General features: G+C 48.6%; 1 protein-coding gene across 4 annotated transcripts; it reads right to left on the reverse strand.

Moving 5' to 3' along the window:
* Positions 1–1,241: 1,241 nt before the first annotated feature.
* Positions 1,242–18,682, reverse strand: PAX6 (paired box 6). Of its 4 annotated transcripts, none has more exons than XM_045484852.1 (12): positions 18,626–18,682; positions 18,200–18,260; positions 14,347–14,477; positions 13,499–13,540; positions 13,390–13,404; positions 12,256–12,421; positions 6,214–6,372; positions 5,641–5,723; positions 5,279–5,429; positions 5,069–5,184; positions 2,312–2,462; positions 1,242–1,355 (listed from the first exon to the last, which is right to left on the reverse strand). In XM_045484852.1, the coding sequence occupies exons 2-12, from the start codon at positions 18,207–18,209 to the stop codon at positions 1,270–1,272; spliced, it is 1,110 nt and encodes a 369-aa protein (XP_045340808.1). In that variant the 5' UTR covers positions 18,210–18,260; positions 18,626–18,682; the 3' UTR covers positions 1,242–1,269. The 4 variants fall into 4 exon arrangements, with proteins under 4 accessions (XP_045340808.1, XP_045340806.1, XP_045340809.1 ...); XM_045484850.1 differs by having other exon boundaries at positions 13,189–13,404; XM_045484853.1 differs by lacking the exon at positions 13,499–13,540.
* Positions 18,683–19,237: the final 555 nt, after the last annotated feature.

Raw genomic sequence — 19,237 nt, forward strand, 5'->3', positions numbered from 1 at the left:
ATTAAATGGCTAACCGGGGAATGTGACCATTTTTATATATGTGCGTTGTGGGTACAAATGGGCACAGATCTACACACGGCTTTAAGTGGGTTTTTTTTTTTTTTTCCGAACACATTTGTAATTAATGAAGCGGTAAGAACTATTTCTATAAGAACTATCAGGATATAAAATAGAGTATGTATGAAGGTAACCGTTTGTTTAGAATGATTATCTAACATGGAAACAAAATTTGTAACACCACACTATAAGGTTAAAAAGAAAATAGTATAATAAAGGAAATACAAAGGCTTTGGCATGGTTTTTACAATCAACAATGGTTAATTTTGATATGTAGTTGTGAACAACTTCAAAACACTTAAGTTTAAAACTCTTGCAAGCACTTTTAATTGATTAGGAATGAATTCTAGATGCACAAAATGATTGGACTGTGAACAGTAATACAACTATATCTAAGAACAATTAATTTTTGCCGGCCAAGAAAGAAACGTATGATCGCATGAAAATGTGTATAAAACATCTATAGAGTATTCTTGTCAAATATAAATGAAATTAACTTTATTATAGAAATCATTCTGAGGATTTCTAGGGAAGACAAATACTTACATTTTGACATAAAACAAATTGGATTTTTATCGAAGACACACTCTACCTTTTAGCTATCAACTTTTTTCTTCCTTGAATTTATATCTTACCCTTTTTGCACATAAACTTCATCTGTTAACAACCTTTGGAAAACCAACAGATATTCTTACATAAATCTAGTGCATGTTGTTCCAGGTTTAATTATATGCAAAGGAATGATACAAACTTGGAACATCAGTCCATAAACTATGAACAGATGGGTAGAAGTATTTGATATATCTTGATAAAACTCTTAAATTCGTGGCAAAGCTTGTTGATCATGGTTTCCTTTTTTTTTTTTTTTAACAACTTCATGACCAACACAGATCAAACATCCATCCAGTCTACGTTGTTCTTTTTTTTTTTTCATAACATACAAATGCCCATTTACAAATAATACACCAAAATGAATAAAAGTTTGGATACCAAAATGAAGATTTGTTCCAACTGATAGCGTGCCTTCTGTATACAAAGGTCCTTGCTTCAAGTCCATTCCCCAGTGGTACAACACAGGACACAACTGCAGATCTGAAGTGCTTCTAACAGCCATTTTCCTTTCCTTCCTGAACGCCCAACTGCTGTGTCCACATAGTCACTGACTGAATTAACACCATATATCCTTTTTTTTTTTTTTTTTTTTTTTTTTTTTTACTGTAATCTTGGCCAATATTGAGACATATCAGGTTCACTTCCAGGAACTTGAACGGGAACTGACACACCAGGGGAAATGAGTCCTAGAAGTGGATGAAAGAAATAGCCATGTAGAAATTCCCTTCGAGAGACAAGCATGGAGCATGAATTTATAGGTTTAAAAAAAAAAATCTCATAATACTTTCTAACATTCTAACTGTATTTAAAAAAAATACTTAAAGTCTCACAAGCAAAAGTAGAACCTTCAGAAACAAGATTACCTGTTTACACATATCTATTGAATTCCAAGTCCACACACATACACACACACACACACACACACACACACACAACACCTCCATTTGTTTGCATGGTTGGAACTTTAGCATTAAAACTATCTCCAGCAAAGGGGGCGTCTGGGTGGCTCAGTCGGTTATACGTCCAACTTTGGCTCAGGTCACGATCTCACGGTTCGTGGGTTCAAGCCCCGTGTCAGGTTCTGTGCTGACAGCTCAGAGCCTAGACCCTGCTTCGGATTCTGTGTCTCCCTCTCTCTGCCCCTCCCCTGCTCGCATTCTGTCTTTCTCTCTCAAAAATAAATAAACGTTAAAAAAAACTTAAGTAAAACTATCTCTGGCAAACCAACGTGGTACTTCTTCAGTTGCGATGAAAGGCATGGAGGGGCTGGGAGGGTGAGAAGTCTTTTGACAACACTCACCATGCCCCTCACTCGGAGACCCTCGCTGCTGAGCTCTGGCTAATAATCTCTCTTCAGAAAGCTGACATTCTCAGGCCTTGTCTTCATATATAACTTCTGTGACCAAATTCAGGAAAAACAACCTTGCTTTTTGTCTACATGGTCACAAGTTACTAGTACAGCTTGACTAAATGTCCCCTTCTGATCAGTTTTCCCCCAGAGAAGTGAGCAGCAAAGAGTTAAACAAACCATCACACACGGCCAGGAGGTTCTTTTTAGAGTAACTTCAAGTGAAGTTAGATCACCTGGCAAAAGCAGCTGCAAAGGCCACCTCTGTGCAGCCTGCAGGGAAGGGCGGCTCACCTGTGGAAGTGGTGCCCGAGGTGCCCATTGGCTGACTGTTCATGTGTGTCTGCATATGTGGGGGGGTGTAGGTATCATAACTCCGCCCGTTCACCGAAGGGCTGGTGGGCAGCATGCAGGAGTACGAAGAGGTCTGGCTGGGGACTGGGGGCTGAGAGGAGAAAGGCAAACCTGTGGTTACCGAGAAGCACGTCACACAGCCGCATCCCCGGGCTCTGTCCTCCCCAGGAACTGTGCCAACACGTCTGATCATTAAAGGTGCCCTGGTGGAAAGTACTGGAATTCCGTATCAACAGTCGGGCCTACAACCAGTCCTTCTGTTGACCACCACTAGAGTCAAGTTGCCTAAAAGTAATATAAATTCAGACAACTGTCTAGCTAGATGGTTGGCACTATCCATAAAATTAATAGGGTTTCTGTCCATTTTCATCTTGGACCTCTGCTGGCATCTTCAGAGAATCTATAGCATGAGGACTTCCATTAAAACACACCCCCTCTCCTGCAAATCCAATCTATTTGGGAATCTAGTGACCCCCAAATCCTGTATCTCAGGCTTTGGGCAGAGAACTGTAGACAGGGTTCTCCATAAAGTCTGCTTCAGAGACCTTGGGAGCCTTCCATGGTGGGATTCGTTGGATTAAAGATTCTTTGAAGAGACACATCAGTAATGATCTCCGATGAACGTGGTTAGAAGCATCAGTTAATACCTAGCCCCATCCTGCGAATTAGCTGTGACTTCCTTACAGACCTAAAAACCCAGGTTGGGTTTTATCCACAAAATTGGGTTACTGCTCTCTAAGTGTTTGGTCTGGTGGTATTGAGGAGGCAAACCTTTCTCCTAACTGAATAAGAAATACACAGAGCTGGGACAAAATCCCTCATGATCTTCCATGGGGCTATGCCAGGCCAGCAAGATTGGGATGGATTAATACAAGCATCATGCCAAGAATAAGGGAGACGATGGCACTACTCCGTTCTGCAAACTGCAGAAATGTTTAACATCTCAAGATCCACATTCTCAGAGAGGGTGACACATTAGAGAAAGTTCAGAGGGAGACACCCACCCTTTGTAAAATGGCTGAAGATTTTGGTCAACAAGATGAATTGATGGACAGACAGACCAGCACACCCCAACTCCAAAATTCAGAGAGTAATTTTCTCTGAACAGGAGAATCATTAGTAACTTTTTAATTTTCTCTATGCTTTACAAAAGTATATATGTTTTGTTTCATATAAGTTGTGTAACTTTTAAAAGTCAGCGTTTGAAATAAATTGACCCCACACCACTTTATAGGTGGAAATAACCTTAATAAAAGAGTAGCACCTATTAAATTGGTTCTAAATATTTTCTCATATACAAACTTTGTTATCTTTGCAGAAACCTAGATATTGCTACAATTTGCAAAACCGAACAAGACACTCAGTGGCCTTATTAAAGTCAGAGGATGAGTGGTAACCTCAGGTTCAAAGAGGCAAGCAGGCCTTGAGGGCCCTGCCAGAATTTCAGCTTGCATTTGTTTCTAATTCCCAAAATCACTTCCTCTAGGCAACCTGACTTCTGGAAAATTCCAAAGCAGTTGTAGTAATACCAACCAATGGGCTGTTAATCCCTTAATTTACATTAATTGCATTATGGCTACTAATATCCCGATGAAATAAAAATAAACATGTGAATAATTCCTCTGAAGTTGCTTATCTAGCTGCTCGTACATTCATCTGGAGACTGGGAAACATTTATTTTGCTGTTATTTGGACTCAAAATTCATCAAAAGATGTTCAGTGGTGAGTAAACAATCTGTGTAACCCCAGAACTGCTTCCAGCAGGGGCTCACGCTGGCCAATCTCACACCATCCGGCATCTTCCAAGCATTGCACAAACAGGAGTCCTGGGAAAGTCACCAACAAGGCCCACCGGAAGGAAGGCCAATTTTTTTCCCATCAAGAATCCATCCAGCTCCAAAGTTCTAGTATAGTCCACCTGCCCTATACAACTTCCATCATAAAGGGCTAACCTACTACAGGGCCTTGCACACATAGGAGCTAATAAACATTCGAGACAGAATGGAGGGCAGAGGCAGGTTCTTCACACCGAGTGAAGAACATCAACCTACCCAGGCAGCGAGGAGCACCACAAACTCATTACATGATCCATGACAAAGACCACTAAATTTTTAACAAGCACCTGCATTCCTTTTTTCATCATAAGCTGTAGAAAGAAAACTCACCATTCCTTTAAATCAAAATATATCCCACAAGGCAAATATAAATCTTATTTCTGATCCTTTTTTTCTTCCTCACTGGTTTGTCACATATACACTAAATAATGTCCAAAATGCACACACAGGTTATATATTCACTTATATGAACACATTAATATAAACCCGAATTTACGTATACTAACCCCTTGCTGTCTAATAACGTGTCAGCATTATTTCCATTTTCTGACACCACTTTCACCAGTACGCAAAACATGCCCATTCCCACCCAACGTTATCAAGCTAACATCTTCTCAGAGCAAAAGGCAGATTAATTTGGCTTTTGTGCTTTTTTTTAAGAGCACGAATCAATCAATCCATCAATCCAACTACAAGACTGGACTGACTGTTTTCACCTCAGCCTTGACTGGTTAAGCTAATGGCTGCAGTGAGAAAAGCTCCCAAGGGTGCATGCGTGGCCAGTGGGGTCTGCAGGCCCTGACCCGTTCTCCACTTCTTCTCTAAGGCACCCAGTAAGCAGACGGCCGGCGGCCTCACTTACTTGCATAGGCAGGTTATTCGCCATGGTGAAGCTGGGCATGGGTGGCAGAGCGCTGTACGTGTTTGTGAGGGCTGTGTCTGTCCGGCCCAACATGGAGCCAGAGGTGAAGGAGGAAACTGCAGGGAGAGAGACACCTCAGACAGTCATGCTGAAAGTCAGAGCCAGGGCAAACAGGTGAGACACACTTAGTGGCAGTGGTATTCAAATTACCAGGCGTGGTGGGTTGTGGGATTGGCTGGTAGACACTGGTGCTGAAACTACTGCTGATGGGGATGTGACTAGGTGTGTTGCTGGCCTGTCTCCTCTGATTCCTCAGTTTTTCTTCTCTTCGCCATTTGGCCCTCCGATTAGAAAACCATACCTGGAAGCCAGATGGAACAGGTTAGGCCTGTGCCTACTCCCAACTCAACCTCCCCCCTGGCACTTGCTCTGCTTCCCACCCCCATCCCCCAGTGACAGCAAAGCATTTAGGGGACTGAATCTCTTACTGTTTATGTCAATGAACGGTGTTCCTTAGAAGCACCTTTGTCTCTAGAAAGGGCAAAGCATGAAACCACATGTTCTCTGGGTACCTGTATTCTTGCTTCAGGTAGATCTATTTTGGCCGCTAGTCTTTCTCGGGCAAACACATCTGGATAATGGGTTCTCTCAAACTCTGAAAGAGTAAGTGGCATTTTCTATGTTGCACCGGAACTATGCAAAATGTGTCAACGAAGCCCTGGATCAAACTGGTTCCCACCTCCCCATTTCTGTCCCTTCCAACCAACTCCCTTTAAAATGCCGCTACTATGAACACTGACTGTACTTGAAAGAGCTATCCCACCAGAACCAAGTTAAATTTCCTTCAGAATGACATTCATTCGAGGACCCTTCTGTGGCCTGAATTAGCAAAACCATCATTTTTTTCTTTATGAGAAGTCAGACTCTTAGTCTTTGAATTACTGGTACATGAAAAGAAGAAAGAAAACACACACACACACACACACACACTGAAAAGATGCCCAGAAAAAAAAAAAAAAAAAGAAAGAAAAAAGAAAGCTTTTCAGTCCTCTATGCAAAGGGCCCTGGCTAAATTTAGCTCTTTGTACTGAAGATGTGGCATTTAGTTTGATTTACGGCCTCCCTACTTTGAAAAACTCCATCACCTTTCTCCAGGGCCTCAATTTGCTCTTGGGTAAAGGATGTTCTATTTCTTTGCAGCTTCCGCTTCAGCTGAAGTCGCATTTGGGCCTCATCTGAATCTTCTCCATTGGAACTGATAGAGTTGGTATTCTCTCCCCCTCCTTCCTGTTGCTGGCAGCCATCTGGAACAAAAAGAAAGGGACAGTAAGAGAAATCTGGAATAACTTGGAGCCTCCAAAAGGGGCCTGGGTATAGCCATAAACTCCAAGAGCAGTACATTGTGACAGTCTCAAGGCATTCCCAAGGTAACTGTCAGTCTTCCTCTAATAAAAGACATTAGTGACGTACGCTATCTTATCACCATTGTCTTTCTTTCTGTTTTCATCAAGAAGAGTCTGTACGATATGGACATCACAGAAGGGCATTTCTTTAACAAAACAAGTGCTGAAGTTTCCAATTACAATGGTGTTTCATAACTAACCTTGAGTCCCAAATGCCTTACCCATTTCCCCTTTCCCTACAGAATTTATTTACCTATAGCTCTGTTGGGAAAATAGAAGAGTGATGTTCAAGATTTCAGCTGATCTATAATCAGTAATTCCTATCTAATCAATTAGATGTTGATAGGTTTGTAGAAAATGCTATTAAGAAACCAAACCAAGCTTGTAATCTTTTTAAAAAAATATTTATCTAGTTTTTATTTGAATTCTGCACAGTCAATTTCATTTTAAAGGTTGTGAATTTAGAAATGCTTGCATTGTTCTGCAGTTTTATTCAACTATTGTATGAGTGCGCTTTGCCTTGACACCTATTACGAGCACAGCTGTAATTATATCATCACCAAGAACAGGCTATAATTGCTGAAAATGGAATTTTATATTTAGATAAAAGGACTGTCCATTCTTTGTAATGTGTTGCACCAGAGAAAAGTAAGATTTCTTTTAAATTTTTAACGTGTAATTTTAAAAAAGAAATAGTAGAGAGTTCACTAACTAACTAAATATGCTATGCCGCAGCTGAATCCTTGGCATATCATTTAAGTGGTACATTTTTAATTAGGGCATTTCCACCACTTTTACTGTAATTTCTATCATTAAACAGGGGAAAGTTTTATTGTTTTCCCTTGCTGCTTCCAGGGCAAGATGTACACTTGGGCTAGCTGTATCTCGCCTTGCCTCTTGCTCCTGAGGCCACAGCCTGTCTGAAGGAAGGACTCAGCCCTCACCGGGCCTCCAGAGCCACTGCAAGCTGGGTCCTGGGTCTCGGGTCCTGAGGCCCCCAAGGGATACCAAAGGGGCTGCCCTCCCCATCCTAGAAATTTGGCCGGTGGTGGCAGCGGGGGGGGGGGGGGGGGGGGCGGGAGGGAGGGGCCTCTAGGAGCTCCTTGGTGGGAATCGACTTGGCCAGGAATATCATTTATAACCAGGAGACAATAGGCAGCGCCTTCAAAGAGTTCAGGGAATTGTGACAGGATCTAGTGGGATCTTTTCAGAAACTTTGAAATGTTTTAAAACCCCAACTTTCTCCCCCATTTAAACAGGCGGATTCATCGGCACTGGCCACCATATGGGCCCTTGGAGATCTATTGAGATGACCACCAACACTTGAATAGCGAGGGGCTGCTTTTCAGCGCTGCACAATGCCCCATGAGTAAGGGAAACTATTAAACTCCTGGGGCAGGAGCGTTGGCAAACTTTCGTGGGCAGAATTTTGAGGCCACAATGAGCGCGGACAACAAAAGGATTCTCTTGAGGCGTGCAGCGGGCCACATTGTGTTACAAGAAGCCCAGTCAACAGACTTTTCAGTGAAGTGTGTTAACCCCTCTGCTCTGCTATCATTAATCACTGTCCGAAGAGCGGTAGCCTCAATGCTATTTAGGGCGCTTGGCTGGGGGGATGGAGGGTGGATGGGGGGCCAGAGCAGGGGGTGGGGAGAGGCAGGAAAAGTCGTTGGGGACCAGGCAGGCTTGTGTGGGAAGGGTGGACGGGGAAGGCAGGGAGGATGGAGACCAGTTCCGAGGTAAGGAGGAGGGAAGCAGAGAGGGAGGATGAGGGCCAAGGGGGAGGGGGTTGGAGAGGAGGAGAGGAGGCAGGAAAAAGATGAAGGGCTCCAAAGAGACAGAGCCCAGAAAGGTATAAGAAGGACAGAAGTGCCAAGAGGAAAAAGAGGCAAGAGGACCTAAGGAGACAAGGAGAGAAAGGGGGAAAGGAAGACAGAGAGAGACAATTACTAAACAGACTGGCTCTACTTTGGGTCATCTCCTGCTACTTCAGAGAGATGGGGAGGGGGTGAGAGAGGGTACTTAGTTGAAGGAGACACTGGACCCACGTGTGTGGGCACAAGTGTCTGTACTAATTTACTGCCCCAACTTTCCAGGTGACTTTTCAAAGTGGAAAGAAAGAAGAAATCCCTTCCCCCCCCCCCCTTATTTTCAGATTCGGTGAACGAGGAAGACTTTACAAATAGCCCTTTTTGGCCAACTAGAAACTAGTTCCGTGGGTTATTGCTTTGGGGAAACACAAAAATCTCCAACCATGAGACATTTAGGGACTGGGGCACTGAGGAGAACACAATCCTACCTCGCTCTGGTGGTCACTCATGCCCACCCCAGTCCTTTTTCTGGCATATTCAGTGTCACCAATTAAACAAAGCTGCCCAGGTCTCCCTCAGAAGACCCCTGCAGATAGCATTCTCTACTCTCTACTTCTCTGACATTTTCCTAATCTAAAACTTGGAGGGTTGCACTCTCTCTTCCCCACCCTCCCCCCATCTCCCCATCTCTCTGTCTTTCACACACTAACGCCGGCATGGCTCTGACTTGAGAATTGACATTTAAGGGATGGGGAGAGTCAGTGGGGATAGAGAGCCCTTTGGGAGGGGGGAAGGAGTGGAATGAGAGGCCGGCCAGGAGAAACCCGTGGCTGCAGGACCCCTCCACGACCCCGCAGAGCGGGCGTGCCCCGTTGAAAGTTTGTTTACTACTGTCAAAGTAGCAACTGTTCGCAGCCAGGCGCTGAAGGAAAGGTCACTCTTAGATTGGGCGCCCCCCCTTTTTTCTTTAGTGGATTTACCTTCCACTCTTAAAGCTTTTAACAAAATAAAACTAAAAGTTGGATCTCGAATTCTCCATATGATAAACCTAAGTGGCAGACAATTAAGATATCTTCTTTAAAAGGCGCCCCCTCGGAGCGCGAAAAGAAGAGGCCTTCAATGGGCGCCGTCCACCTTCCAGCCTAATCCGTGAGAAGGCGAGTGAAAGCGCCTCCCATTATCCCAGCCCCAGGACCATCTGACGCCGGGGATAGGATTTGTTTCCTGGAAGAAGGAGAGGAGAAAAAAAAAAAAAAAAAAAAAAAAGGACGCTGGGAAATAAAATCATTCCTTAGTTTCTTAGTGTCTTAATCAGTGAGGCGGAAAACAAGCAAGAAAAGATAGCAACCCGGTTGCGGCACCTTTTCAGCTCTAGAGCGCGGATCAAAACATTGTAGCATCTGTTGAAAAGAGACTGACTAAATCCTATAGAGGGCCTGGGTATTATGGGGGTGGGGGTGGGGGGGAGGAGATAAGAAAAAGTGTCTCCGTGATCCCTAAAACCACCAAATCGCTGGAGAATTGGGGCTGGATAGAGTTGTCTCTTGTTGTTGTCAGCCCACGTCGTCACGATTTTATTCACCGCCGCATGGCGTTGATCAGATGGAAACCATATTTGTCTCCCTCTGAGACCTAACCTCGCCTTATGCTTTCGGAGTAATGGACTCTTTAAAACCCCAAAACGCCTTCCCGGGCCGGGAGAGGGGGCGAAGGGGAGGGGGGCCTTCTTAGCACCAAAAGGTCTGGGGATTCCCGGGGCGCGTCGGCCGAAGCCCGGCACCAGCGCCCCGCGGCGCCCCCACGCCCGGGACCTCGCTCGGGGGGTTGGTGGTGGGCGGTGGGGGACCGACGCGTCCTCCCCGCCCCCCCCCCCCCACCCAGTGGGGTCGGCAGTCGGGGCCCGCGGTCGCTGCACCCGAGCGAGTTTCTTGCGGGGGCCGGGGTGGGGGGACGAGAACTGACAGCTGGGGACTCAGAATTCTCCAGCGATTCGCCGCCTAAAAGTTCAAAGCTCCTGAACTAGCGCCACCTCCCGCCGCAACCGTCACCACAGACAGGGTCGTGGAGTTAGGCTCTCGCTTCCCGCCCTCAAGCTTCCCGGGACGAAAAGCTGCCCTAATCGGGCGCCACCTCTGGTGGAAGCGGAGGGGCTGGCAAAACGGCTGCCCGGGACTTGTGTCTCGACTCCGGAAAGCAGGCGGGTGGACACGCTCTAGGCCCCAGCTAACGTGAGCTCTTGCACCGAGAGGGCCAGCGCGTGGAGGCTCTGGCCTCAGCCCTCCCGAACCCGGCCACTGCGCCGTCCGCAAGAGTTCTCGGACCCGGGGGGCCAGACTCGGCCGGGGAGGGGTCACAGGGACCTCAGGATGCTGGGGATTTAGGGGCGGGCGCTGGGGAATGCCAAGTTCGGGTGTCTCCTGGGTGTGTCCAGTGTGCGCACGTGGGAATCCAACAGTTTCAAAGGTCAGGTGAGGGTGTGGTGGTCCACACTCAGCCTTGTCATTCCCTGTCCTCATCAGAGGCGGGAGTGGGCCTGGGCCTCCGCCTGAGCGGCACCCCAGGAGGCCGCGGGGTCGGGACCGGATAGGACGAGCTGGCCAGCGGGGTCGCCCAGGGGAGCCCGGGGCCCAGCGCATCAGGAGGCCTCTGCCGGCCGAGCGGCCGCGCTGGGAAACGAGGAGCAAGCGCTTTGCTCCCTATCTTCCCAGTGTCCGTCCTATATTGTTTTCTGCTCTTAAAACTGACATGTCTAATTGGCAATTGGTGCCGAATCGTGTCCAGAGGTCTCTTGTGGAACATTTCTACAGCTGTCTCCTTCAACTAGACGCTTATTCATGTCGCCTTAATGAGAAACAAAACGTTCTCTAATGAGCAATTACAGAGCGACAGGATTGTTCCCATAACAAATTCTTGCGAGTGACAGAAGCATCCTTTGTACCAGATATTTCGCATACTGTTACCGATTTTCCCTTCTCTAGCCCGGCTCCGTGGAGGCGCGGGGCACCCGGAGCGGGTCCGAGAGCGCACTGACGCGCGGGCAGCCCCGTCAGCGTCCCAGCGCCGCCGCCCCCGGCCCGGAGCCCCCAGGCTTCGTCGGGCTCCGGGGAGTGAGACGCCACGTCCCATTATCCCGCATATTATCTCCTTGTCACAAGGACAACAAATACCGATTAATCTTCGGAGTAAACTGTTTCCTATTCTTGACCAAGCTACCTCGGGGTGTGTAGGGGAGGGGAGAGCCAACCTACGCCACCCCACCCCCAACTGCTCCTCTTCCCCCATTCCTTCTCCTAGATCCTGCGAGGGTCCTGATTCCTTCTCTCCTACCAGCCCCCCACCCCCACCCCCACACCCCGACACCCCCAGGCCGGCTCCCAGTATCCTCACCCCACCTTTCTGTGCAGTTGCCACCCACAGAGAGTGAGAACTGGGGGCCCAGAGGAACGGAAGGAATGCGACCGAGACGATGGTGTTGTTTGAGTTGGGAGACCACCACTTCCAGTGCCCTATCCTGTACTCTGCCCTGCATCTTGCTGCTGGCCCTTTCATATGCACCCTACTCATACTCACGTAATTTGTCAATTACCGCAAAAAGCAAAACGATACAATTATGTTTACCTCCCAGTCTGTCAGTGTGTTAACTTGTCACACTTCTACAGCAAGGGGGCTCTCCGTGCATTTTAATGGCAAATTTGAATAGGGCACCACGCAGCTAGCTCTCTTACACACATACTACTGCCCAAAACATATATGCGCACACGCACACGGGCCACATTCTTACTACTCCTGACGTACACAACCCTCAAATGGGAAGGCCAGTGAGATAGTTCGACAAATACCACCCTCCTACAGGGCAAGTCAGTGTGTCCCATTCTTCAAGCACAGACGTGGAGAGAGGGAAAAGGTTGAGGGAGAAGATGGCAAGTGGCTGCATATATGGAGAGTTTTGAGGATAGGTGCTTGGGCTTTTTACCTTGTGTAGGTTGCCCTGGCACAGAAGTCCCCGGATACCAACCGGGGCGGGTACCCCAGCTTCCGGTCTGCCCGTTCAACATCCTTAGTTTATCATACATGCCGTCTGCGCCCATCTGTTGCTTTTCGCTAGCCAGGTTGCGAAGAACTCTGTTTATTGATGACACCTGTAAATCAAACCAAAATCAAACCAAATGGTAGCGTCTCCAGAAGACAGTTGCCCTATCTTCAGTTCCCATCTCAGCACGCCCACTCCCTTAAAGAATGACCCTTAACACATTCAAAAAAAAAAAAAAAAAAAGGAAAGAAAGAAAGAAAGAAAGAAAACTCCCAGCCATCCTGGGACAGAGACACTGTGGACAGAATGACATCCATCACTTTGGGTGTGGAAACTGAGTTGGGTAGGGAATGTGGGATGGAGAGGGCATTTGCTTCACTTCTGCTGGATGTCTGCAGTGACCTAATCTTTGTTAAAAGATTTCCTAAAAAAAAAAAAAAAAAAAAAAAAAAAAGACAGGCTTGGTTTAGAGCTTTCTTTCACTTTGTTTTCTATTAGGGCAGAAGTGGATGTTTGACACCTGAAGGAAGGTTCAGGCAGTCTGAGTTGGAGGAGGTTAGATTTTGGTTTTCATTTTCATTCTCCTTCTTCATTCAAGTGCCTTTCCCTGGGTGCCTCCACCCTCCACTTTGAAACATGCAAATAAGGTGAACAGTTCCCCACACTTGACTCCCATTTTCCAGAAGATCAAAAAAAGGTCAGCGTGCTCCTCTCAACACCCTCAGCTACAGAGGTGACATAGGGGGAGCGGGGAGGAGACAGAGACAGGATGACACTGGTAGGGAGGAGGGGGGTGGGCAAGTGAAGAGAGAGATGGTAAAGAGGAAAGAGCATGGGGCTTAGGGCAGGGAGGGGGAATGTTCTCAGTGAACTTACACTTGGTATGTTATCGTTGGTACAGACCCCCTCGGACAATAATCTGTCTCGGATTTCCCAAGCAAAGATGGACGGGCACTCCCGCTTATACTGGGCTATTTTGCTTACAACTTCTGGAGTCGCTACTCTCGGTTTACTACCACCGATTGCCCTGGGTCTGATGGAGCCAGTCTCGTAATACCTGCCCAGAATTTTACTCACACATCCGTTGGACACCTGCATAGGGGAAGTGGACAGAAAACCACATTATTAATAATTTCAAGACAAAAATAAAATTGTTTAAGTATGCATTAAACAATGACAAGCTTACGTTTTGATTGTCCAGCACTTGGACTTTTGCATCTGCATGGGTCTATAACACAAAAATATACCTTCAATGGTATGAGAACTTACTGTAGAGAGCTTTTTTTCTTAAAATTACATTTGTAGCCCTAAACACTACAAATATGATGATACTTTCAAACAGTTTGAACTAAAAAAAAAAAAAACTAATTTTAAGGTTTTTTATAAAAAAAAAACTTTTCTGAAACATTGCCTGAAGATGCATCAAAACGAAGTAAGACTTTTTTTTGTGTGCTGACCTTGCTTAAAGTAGTGCCATATTTTAATGAGCAAAGGGGGAAAATAAACTAAAATTTTCCTTATTTTCCTTTAAAAATATGGTCAATTTTGTAAATGTGAGTTAGGTAAGGAGGTGAATAGCATTTGGCTTTTAAAATCAATAAATATTCCTCATGAATATGAAGAATGCAAACAAATATCTCAAAATCTGAGGTGAACGTGGCATGAGGGAGAGGGAAATAAAATTATGCTGGTTTATGTAACTCAATTTATTATAGTTCCTAAACTGTTACCACCATAAATGTTTTTTATCAAATGAAAAGAGAAAGGTGTTTTTTTTTTTTTTTAATTCACACACATTTTTTTTTTTCCTTAAGCAGATGAGTTATCTTAAGTGACTGACCCAGGTTGAAAGAGATAGGGAAGGATACCGGAAGGAAAGGGGAAAGCGGGGAAGGCCGGGTGTGGGGTAGGGGCTGGGGTGGGTGGGTGAAGGGGGGGTCCATAATTAGCAGCGTTTACAGTAAGAAATGAAGAGAGGGCGTTGAGAGTGGAGGGCCGCGGGGGCGGCGAGTGGGGCGGCGCCGGGAGGATCACCTGCAGAATTCGGGAAATGTCGCACGGCCGGGCCCCGCTGTGAGCTAGCTCTACGATCTTCTGCCGGGTGGAGTCCGGCAGTGGCCGCCCGTTGACAAAGACACCACCGAGCTGATTCACTCCGCTGTGACCTGAGGAAAAGGGAAAGGAGAGGAGAGGAGAGGAGAGGAGAGGAGAGGAGAGGAGAGGAGAGGAGAGGAGAGGAGAGGAGAGGAGAGCAGGGAGGAGAGGAGAGGAAGAAGAGTCAAGAGAAAGAGGAGGAGGAAGACGAAGGAGAAGAGGAAGAGAAGACAACCACAATGCATCCTCAGCTCCCTGCCAACCCATGCCAACCTCAGCGATCAAGTCCCTGCTATCAATCACAAACGACTCCGGGACCAGGCAACCATGCGGGGCATCGGGCAGCCTAGCCCCAACACAGCCGCGCTGTGTTACAGATCCATGCCAGTGAGCAAGAACACACGCACCCCACAGCCGCTGTCACTCCAGCCCTTTGCCCCTCTTCATAAACACCCCAGCCAGCCCCTGAACCCACAAGGTGCAAACAATCATTTCAGAAAACATCCTTCCAAAGATCGCCTCTGAATGGCATCACAAAACGTGGGTTCTACGGAACCCACACTGAATCTCCAAGGTCTCTGCATTGTTAGAACTGTTGCAGCAAATGCTATAGCTCTTCAGCATTTCCTTGGACTCCACAGTCCAGAAACGTTTGCTGTCACCCTCCAAACTCTGGTGAAGGCACCGCGCAAGCACCGGAGTTTTGTTTTGTTTTTTAATTACATATATATATTACGTGACATTGCATACACATATGAAGAGAGAGGAAAGGAGTAGAGAAGAACCACAGCAGCAGATCTGCGGCTGGTGAACCCCAACCTGCGCCTCCAGTACAGGCGTGAGGGTCAGAGCTCCAGATAACTCCAACCACAAAGTAGTCCGTCGGCTTGCAGCTGTGGGGCCGAGAGCTGGGAGTCCATTCGCACAGGCCACAGCTCGCTGTACTTCCGCTGCTGAACTTGGCCTTCCACACAGCCAAGGACAGATATTAGCAAAAATCGGAAAGGGAAAAGAAAAGCAAAGGAGCACACCACAGTGTCTTCTATCCCTCCTTTATCTTGTTATTCTCACAGCCTCACCCCCATTGTCTAATCTTAGAGAACCAGGAAAGGGAGTTAGCACCTCTCTGTAGCCCCCTCCCCAGAAACCACAGGCACACAAATAAAGCCAATTGCCAATTTCCACTTCCTTAAAAATCTCCAACCTGCAGCCCCGGACTCTAGAGAGCAGCCCTTCCAGGAGAAGACGTGGCTCCCTGCTCAGCTCTCTTCTCTCTCTCTCTCTCTCTCTCTCTCTCCTCTTCTCTCTTCTCCTTGGAGCCTCTGATAAATTGACTCCAGGAGCCTGAGCTTCTTAGCAATAAATAAGCTCCAAATATAGAAGAGGGGGGAAAATATGATGAGCCTCTCTGACATTTGTCTTTAAAATAAAACTAGCTGCACGTCAAGTTTGAGCTTAATTTCTGGAAATAGGCGGAAGTCGCTCCGGATCATGCATGGAAGGCTAATTGAAAAGATCAGTCGGGGCGCTTGTGGCAGCCTTGTCACTTTGTGACAGTGCTCCGCTCCGGGAAATTGCATCGTCACGACAAACGGGACCGTGATAAAACGACCCTTTCCGTCCCTATTTGTAGATCACTCAGACGAGATTGAACTGCACTCGTTTCCCCTTCGAGGGGAGCCGAGTTTTCAGGGTAGCCGAAGGCTTGGGGCGGAGGGGGGCCCTCACCGACGGAGGGGGGGGGCCGGAGCCTCAACTCGATGAGAAGTGACAGGCGTTTGGGGGATCTGGGCTCCGGCCGGGCCCAGCGCAAGCGGGGACATCGCCGGGACACCACTTCTCCAACAGAGCAAGGCCTCAACCGCGCTTCCGGTTTCCCCTAAGTTCCCTTTATTGCCTTCCTCTGCTTCACAACACCAGTCTACTGCTCCGGCTGCGGAGCCCTCCCTTTGGGTAAAGGGAGCCTTCCCGGAAAGAGAAAGGCTGTCCCAGAGAGAGACCGAGAAAGATTTTACAAACTTCACGCCCAGCCTGGGCAATTCCCAGCCTATGAATGCCAAGGCTTGTGAGGCCGCCTAATCCTAGACCTCCCTCCTTCGCCCCTCATTGCAAAAAAAATAAAAATAAAAATAACGTGCCCGCCACCTCCGCGGCGACCGTCAGCGGGTGCTCGCCCAGGAGACACCAGGTTGCCTCTGCCAGCATCGAAAAGGCAGCGAGGAAGCGCAGCTCTAAGTTCCCCTTCAGAGGTTAAGCCTCAATCATTGTGTCCCTTCCCTAGGGACGGCTGGCGCTCTCGCCCAGTGGCGATGATTATGCGCCTAGAATTCGACCGCGAAGCATCTAATAGGAAAACATATGGTGTCAATTTGGATGCTCTGCGCCTCGCGCACACCCGGGAGCGAGCGGCACAAAGCCCTGCAGGCCAGCCCGCGACCCCGCGCCACCCCCCCGGGGCCTGCCAGCCAGGCCGCGGCGGCAAACGCTCAGCGCTGCGGGCCCTGGCCGGGACCTGCCCGAGAGCCTACGGCTGGGGAGCCTGAGCTGCAGGGGGAGAACACGCAGCCGGGAGAGGTGCGCAGAAGCCTTTGCCTCGCCAAGGAAGGTCCCTCCCGGGCCTGGCAGGTTCTGCACAACTAACCCGCCTTAAAGCTCGCCACCTTTGAATCCTTTCCTGTGCTTCGCGCCCACCAAGCCGCGGAAGCACCTGGGGCGGCTGGCGCTTCCAGGCCTGATGGATCGGGCACTGGAGACCCTCCGAAGTCTGCGGTTCGGCAAGGGAAGGTTGCTAGAAGACTTGGGCCCTTCTGCACTCCTACTGCAGCTGAACCCTCGAACCGCTTCCAGACTCTGCACCTCAGCACGGGCCTGGTTTCACTGGGCCTCCAGGCTCCCAGACTCGGGCTGCAAACAAGCCCTGCCACATACCAGCACCCACTACCGCTATCACTCCAGCAGTGCCCCCACGGACTGAGCAGGAGGGTGGGCTGGGCCCAGAGGGCCTGAGCACAGAGAGGATGGGAGGCAAAAGAGCCCGAGAATCAAACGCACTGCGGGCCTGGACCGATCAGAACCCTCACAGTTGCAGCTACCAGGGCGGAGTTTCTCCAGTTCCAAGGCTGGACAGCCAGTCTCTTCCCAGACCCAGTAAACCTGCTCTGGCCGGTAGTACAGGGTTACAGGGTTCCAGTTTACCACCTCCCCCCACCCCACCACCACCGCAGGCCAGGGTACCCCGCTCCCTTTGCCTTTTAGGCCGGTAGCTGGGGGGGGGGGGTGGGGGGGAGAGGAGGGGAGGAGCCGTCCAGAGAGTGACTGGGGGAGGGGAGCCCCCACGCCCCTCCCGGATGGTGGTGACTAGCAGTCTTGGCTAAACCCGAAGGGGCCTCCTTCTCCTCGGGCAACTAGGAGAAGCCTCCGCCCCGCCCTGTTCAGCCCAGCCTCTCTCTCTCTGGGGTCAGAGCCCGGGCAGGGGCGGGGAGGGGGTATGAGTTACAGGATTTGGGGGGGATGGGGTTTCTCTACCTCAGCTTCGCAAACTCTAGCGGGCTGTTCTGAAGGGCCTAGCCCTTGTTCTTCTAGGAGCGAGAGCAGCAGAGTAAACGTCTTCCCCTCTCGGGTAGCCGGGTCTGAAGGGGGGCGCAGCTGTCTCAGGTCCCCGGGGTCTCTTGCCTCTTCCCTCGTGCCTGGCGGGCCTGGCCCGCGTGGACACCCGCGAACCTCTGCGCCCTCCCCTGACCTGCCGGTCTGCGTGTCCCCAGCCCGAAGTCTGAGAAAGACCAGAGGCACTTACTGTTCTGCATGCTGGCGCTGGCTGGGGGCCGCGGGATCCCACGGGGCTCGAAAATGGGGCTCTGTTAGCAAGGATACAGGCGTTAATCCAGGGCCAGCGCCAGGTAGGCCCTACCTCCCGACAGAGGACGACCTGGAACCGGGACAGGAGAATGCCCCTTCTTGAGGAAATGATCCACTCAATCGCTTGGAGCCATCAGAGGGGCATCCACCTCTGCCCTACAGTGTATACAAAATCTACCCTCTGGGCTACAAATAAAATACTCCAATATCCCCAAGCTGTTTTCCCCAAACCCCTTAGTAGCTAACTCTTTAATCAGGAGAAACAACCCAACTTTGATTTTTTTTTTTCTTCCATGTGAACAACAATGAACAAGTATTCTGACTTTTTCGGGGTTTGGAACCCAAAGCAGCCACCAGAACTTGCCTGAAATCTGGGAAGTCTGTCCACTCTTACAATAAAAGGTCTCACACATCTGCGCACCCCTAGTTAAAGTCTTCCCCCTAAGACAAAACAAAAGGAGAGAAAGGTATGTCAAGCTGTGGCTCAAAAGCACAGGCCCATGGGCTCTCAGAGTCACACTCCCAGAAAAACAAAACAAAACAAAACAAAACGTGCATCTAGGGCTCAAACTACCATAGAACCCTAAATCTCAGAGTTATAACAACATTTCCAGCAGCCTGTCATGCAGAAGTCCCCACCTTTTAAAAGTAGCTGCTCTGGCCTGGCTTGGGAGAATTGGAGAATCTGACAAGTCGGGGAACCATTTTGCAAAAATATCAAGAACCAGTTAAAGGGAAAGGGGAGCACCAGAGAAACAGTGGCATTAGGAATCGAGGCCAAAGACTAATACCTGAAGTTCAGAGGTGAGGGGAAGGGGGAATCTCAGAACTTCAGGGTGCCTTTGGGTGCAGACTAGGGAAGATCAGAAGGGCTGCAGAGCCCATACTCCTTCCTTAAGGAACTTCACCATCCTAGTGGCTCCAAGGCTCCCAGATCCCAACTCTGGTTACCCCTTCATCTTCCACTCTCTCCCTC

The sequence above is a fragment of the Leopardus geoffroyi genome, chromosome D1 (assembly GCF_018350155.1).
Source record: "Leopardus geoffroyi isolate Oge1 chromosome D1, O.geoffroyi_Oge1_pat1.0, whole genome shotgun sequence".
Classification (NCBI taxonomy): domain Eukaryota; kingdom Metazoa; phylum Chordata; class Mammalia; order Carnivora; family Felidae; genus Leopardus; species Leopardus geoffroyi.

Bases quoted from the DNA above. Each gene is read 5' to 3' on its own strand.
- PAX6 (XM_045484850.1), bottom strand. The intron at 12,422-13,188 runs GTAAGTTCACTG...TTTGATTTACAG, and splicing joins CCAACGATAACATACCAAGT to GTGTCATCAATAAACAGAGT. The intron at 2,463-5,068 runs GTAAGTGAGGCC...TTCTCCTCTCAG, and splicing joins CGAATAACCTGCCTATGCAA to CCCCCAGTCCCCAGCCAGAC.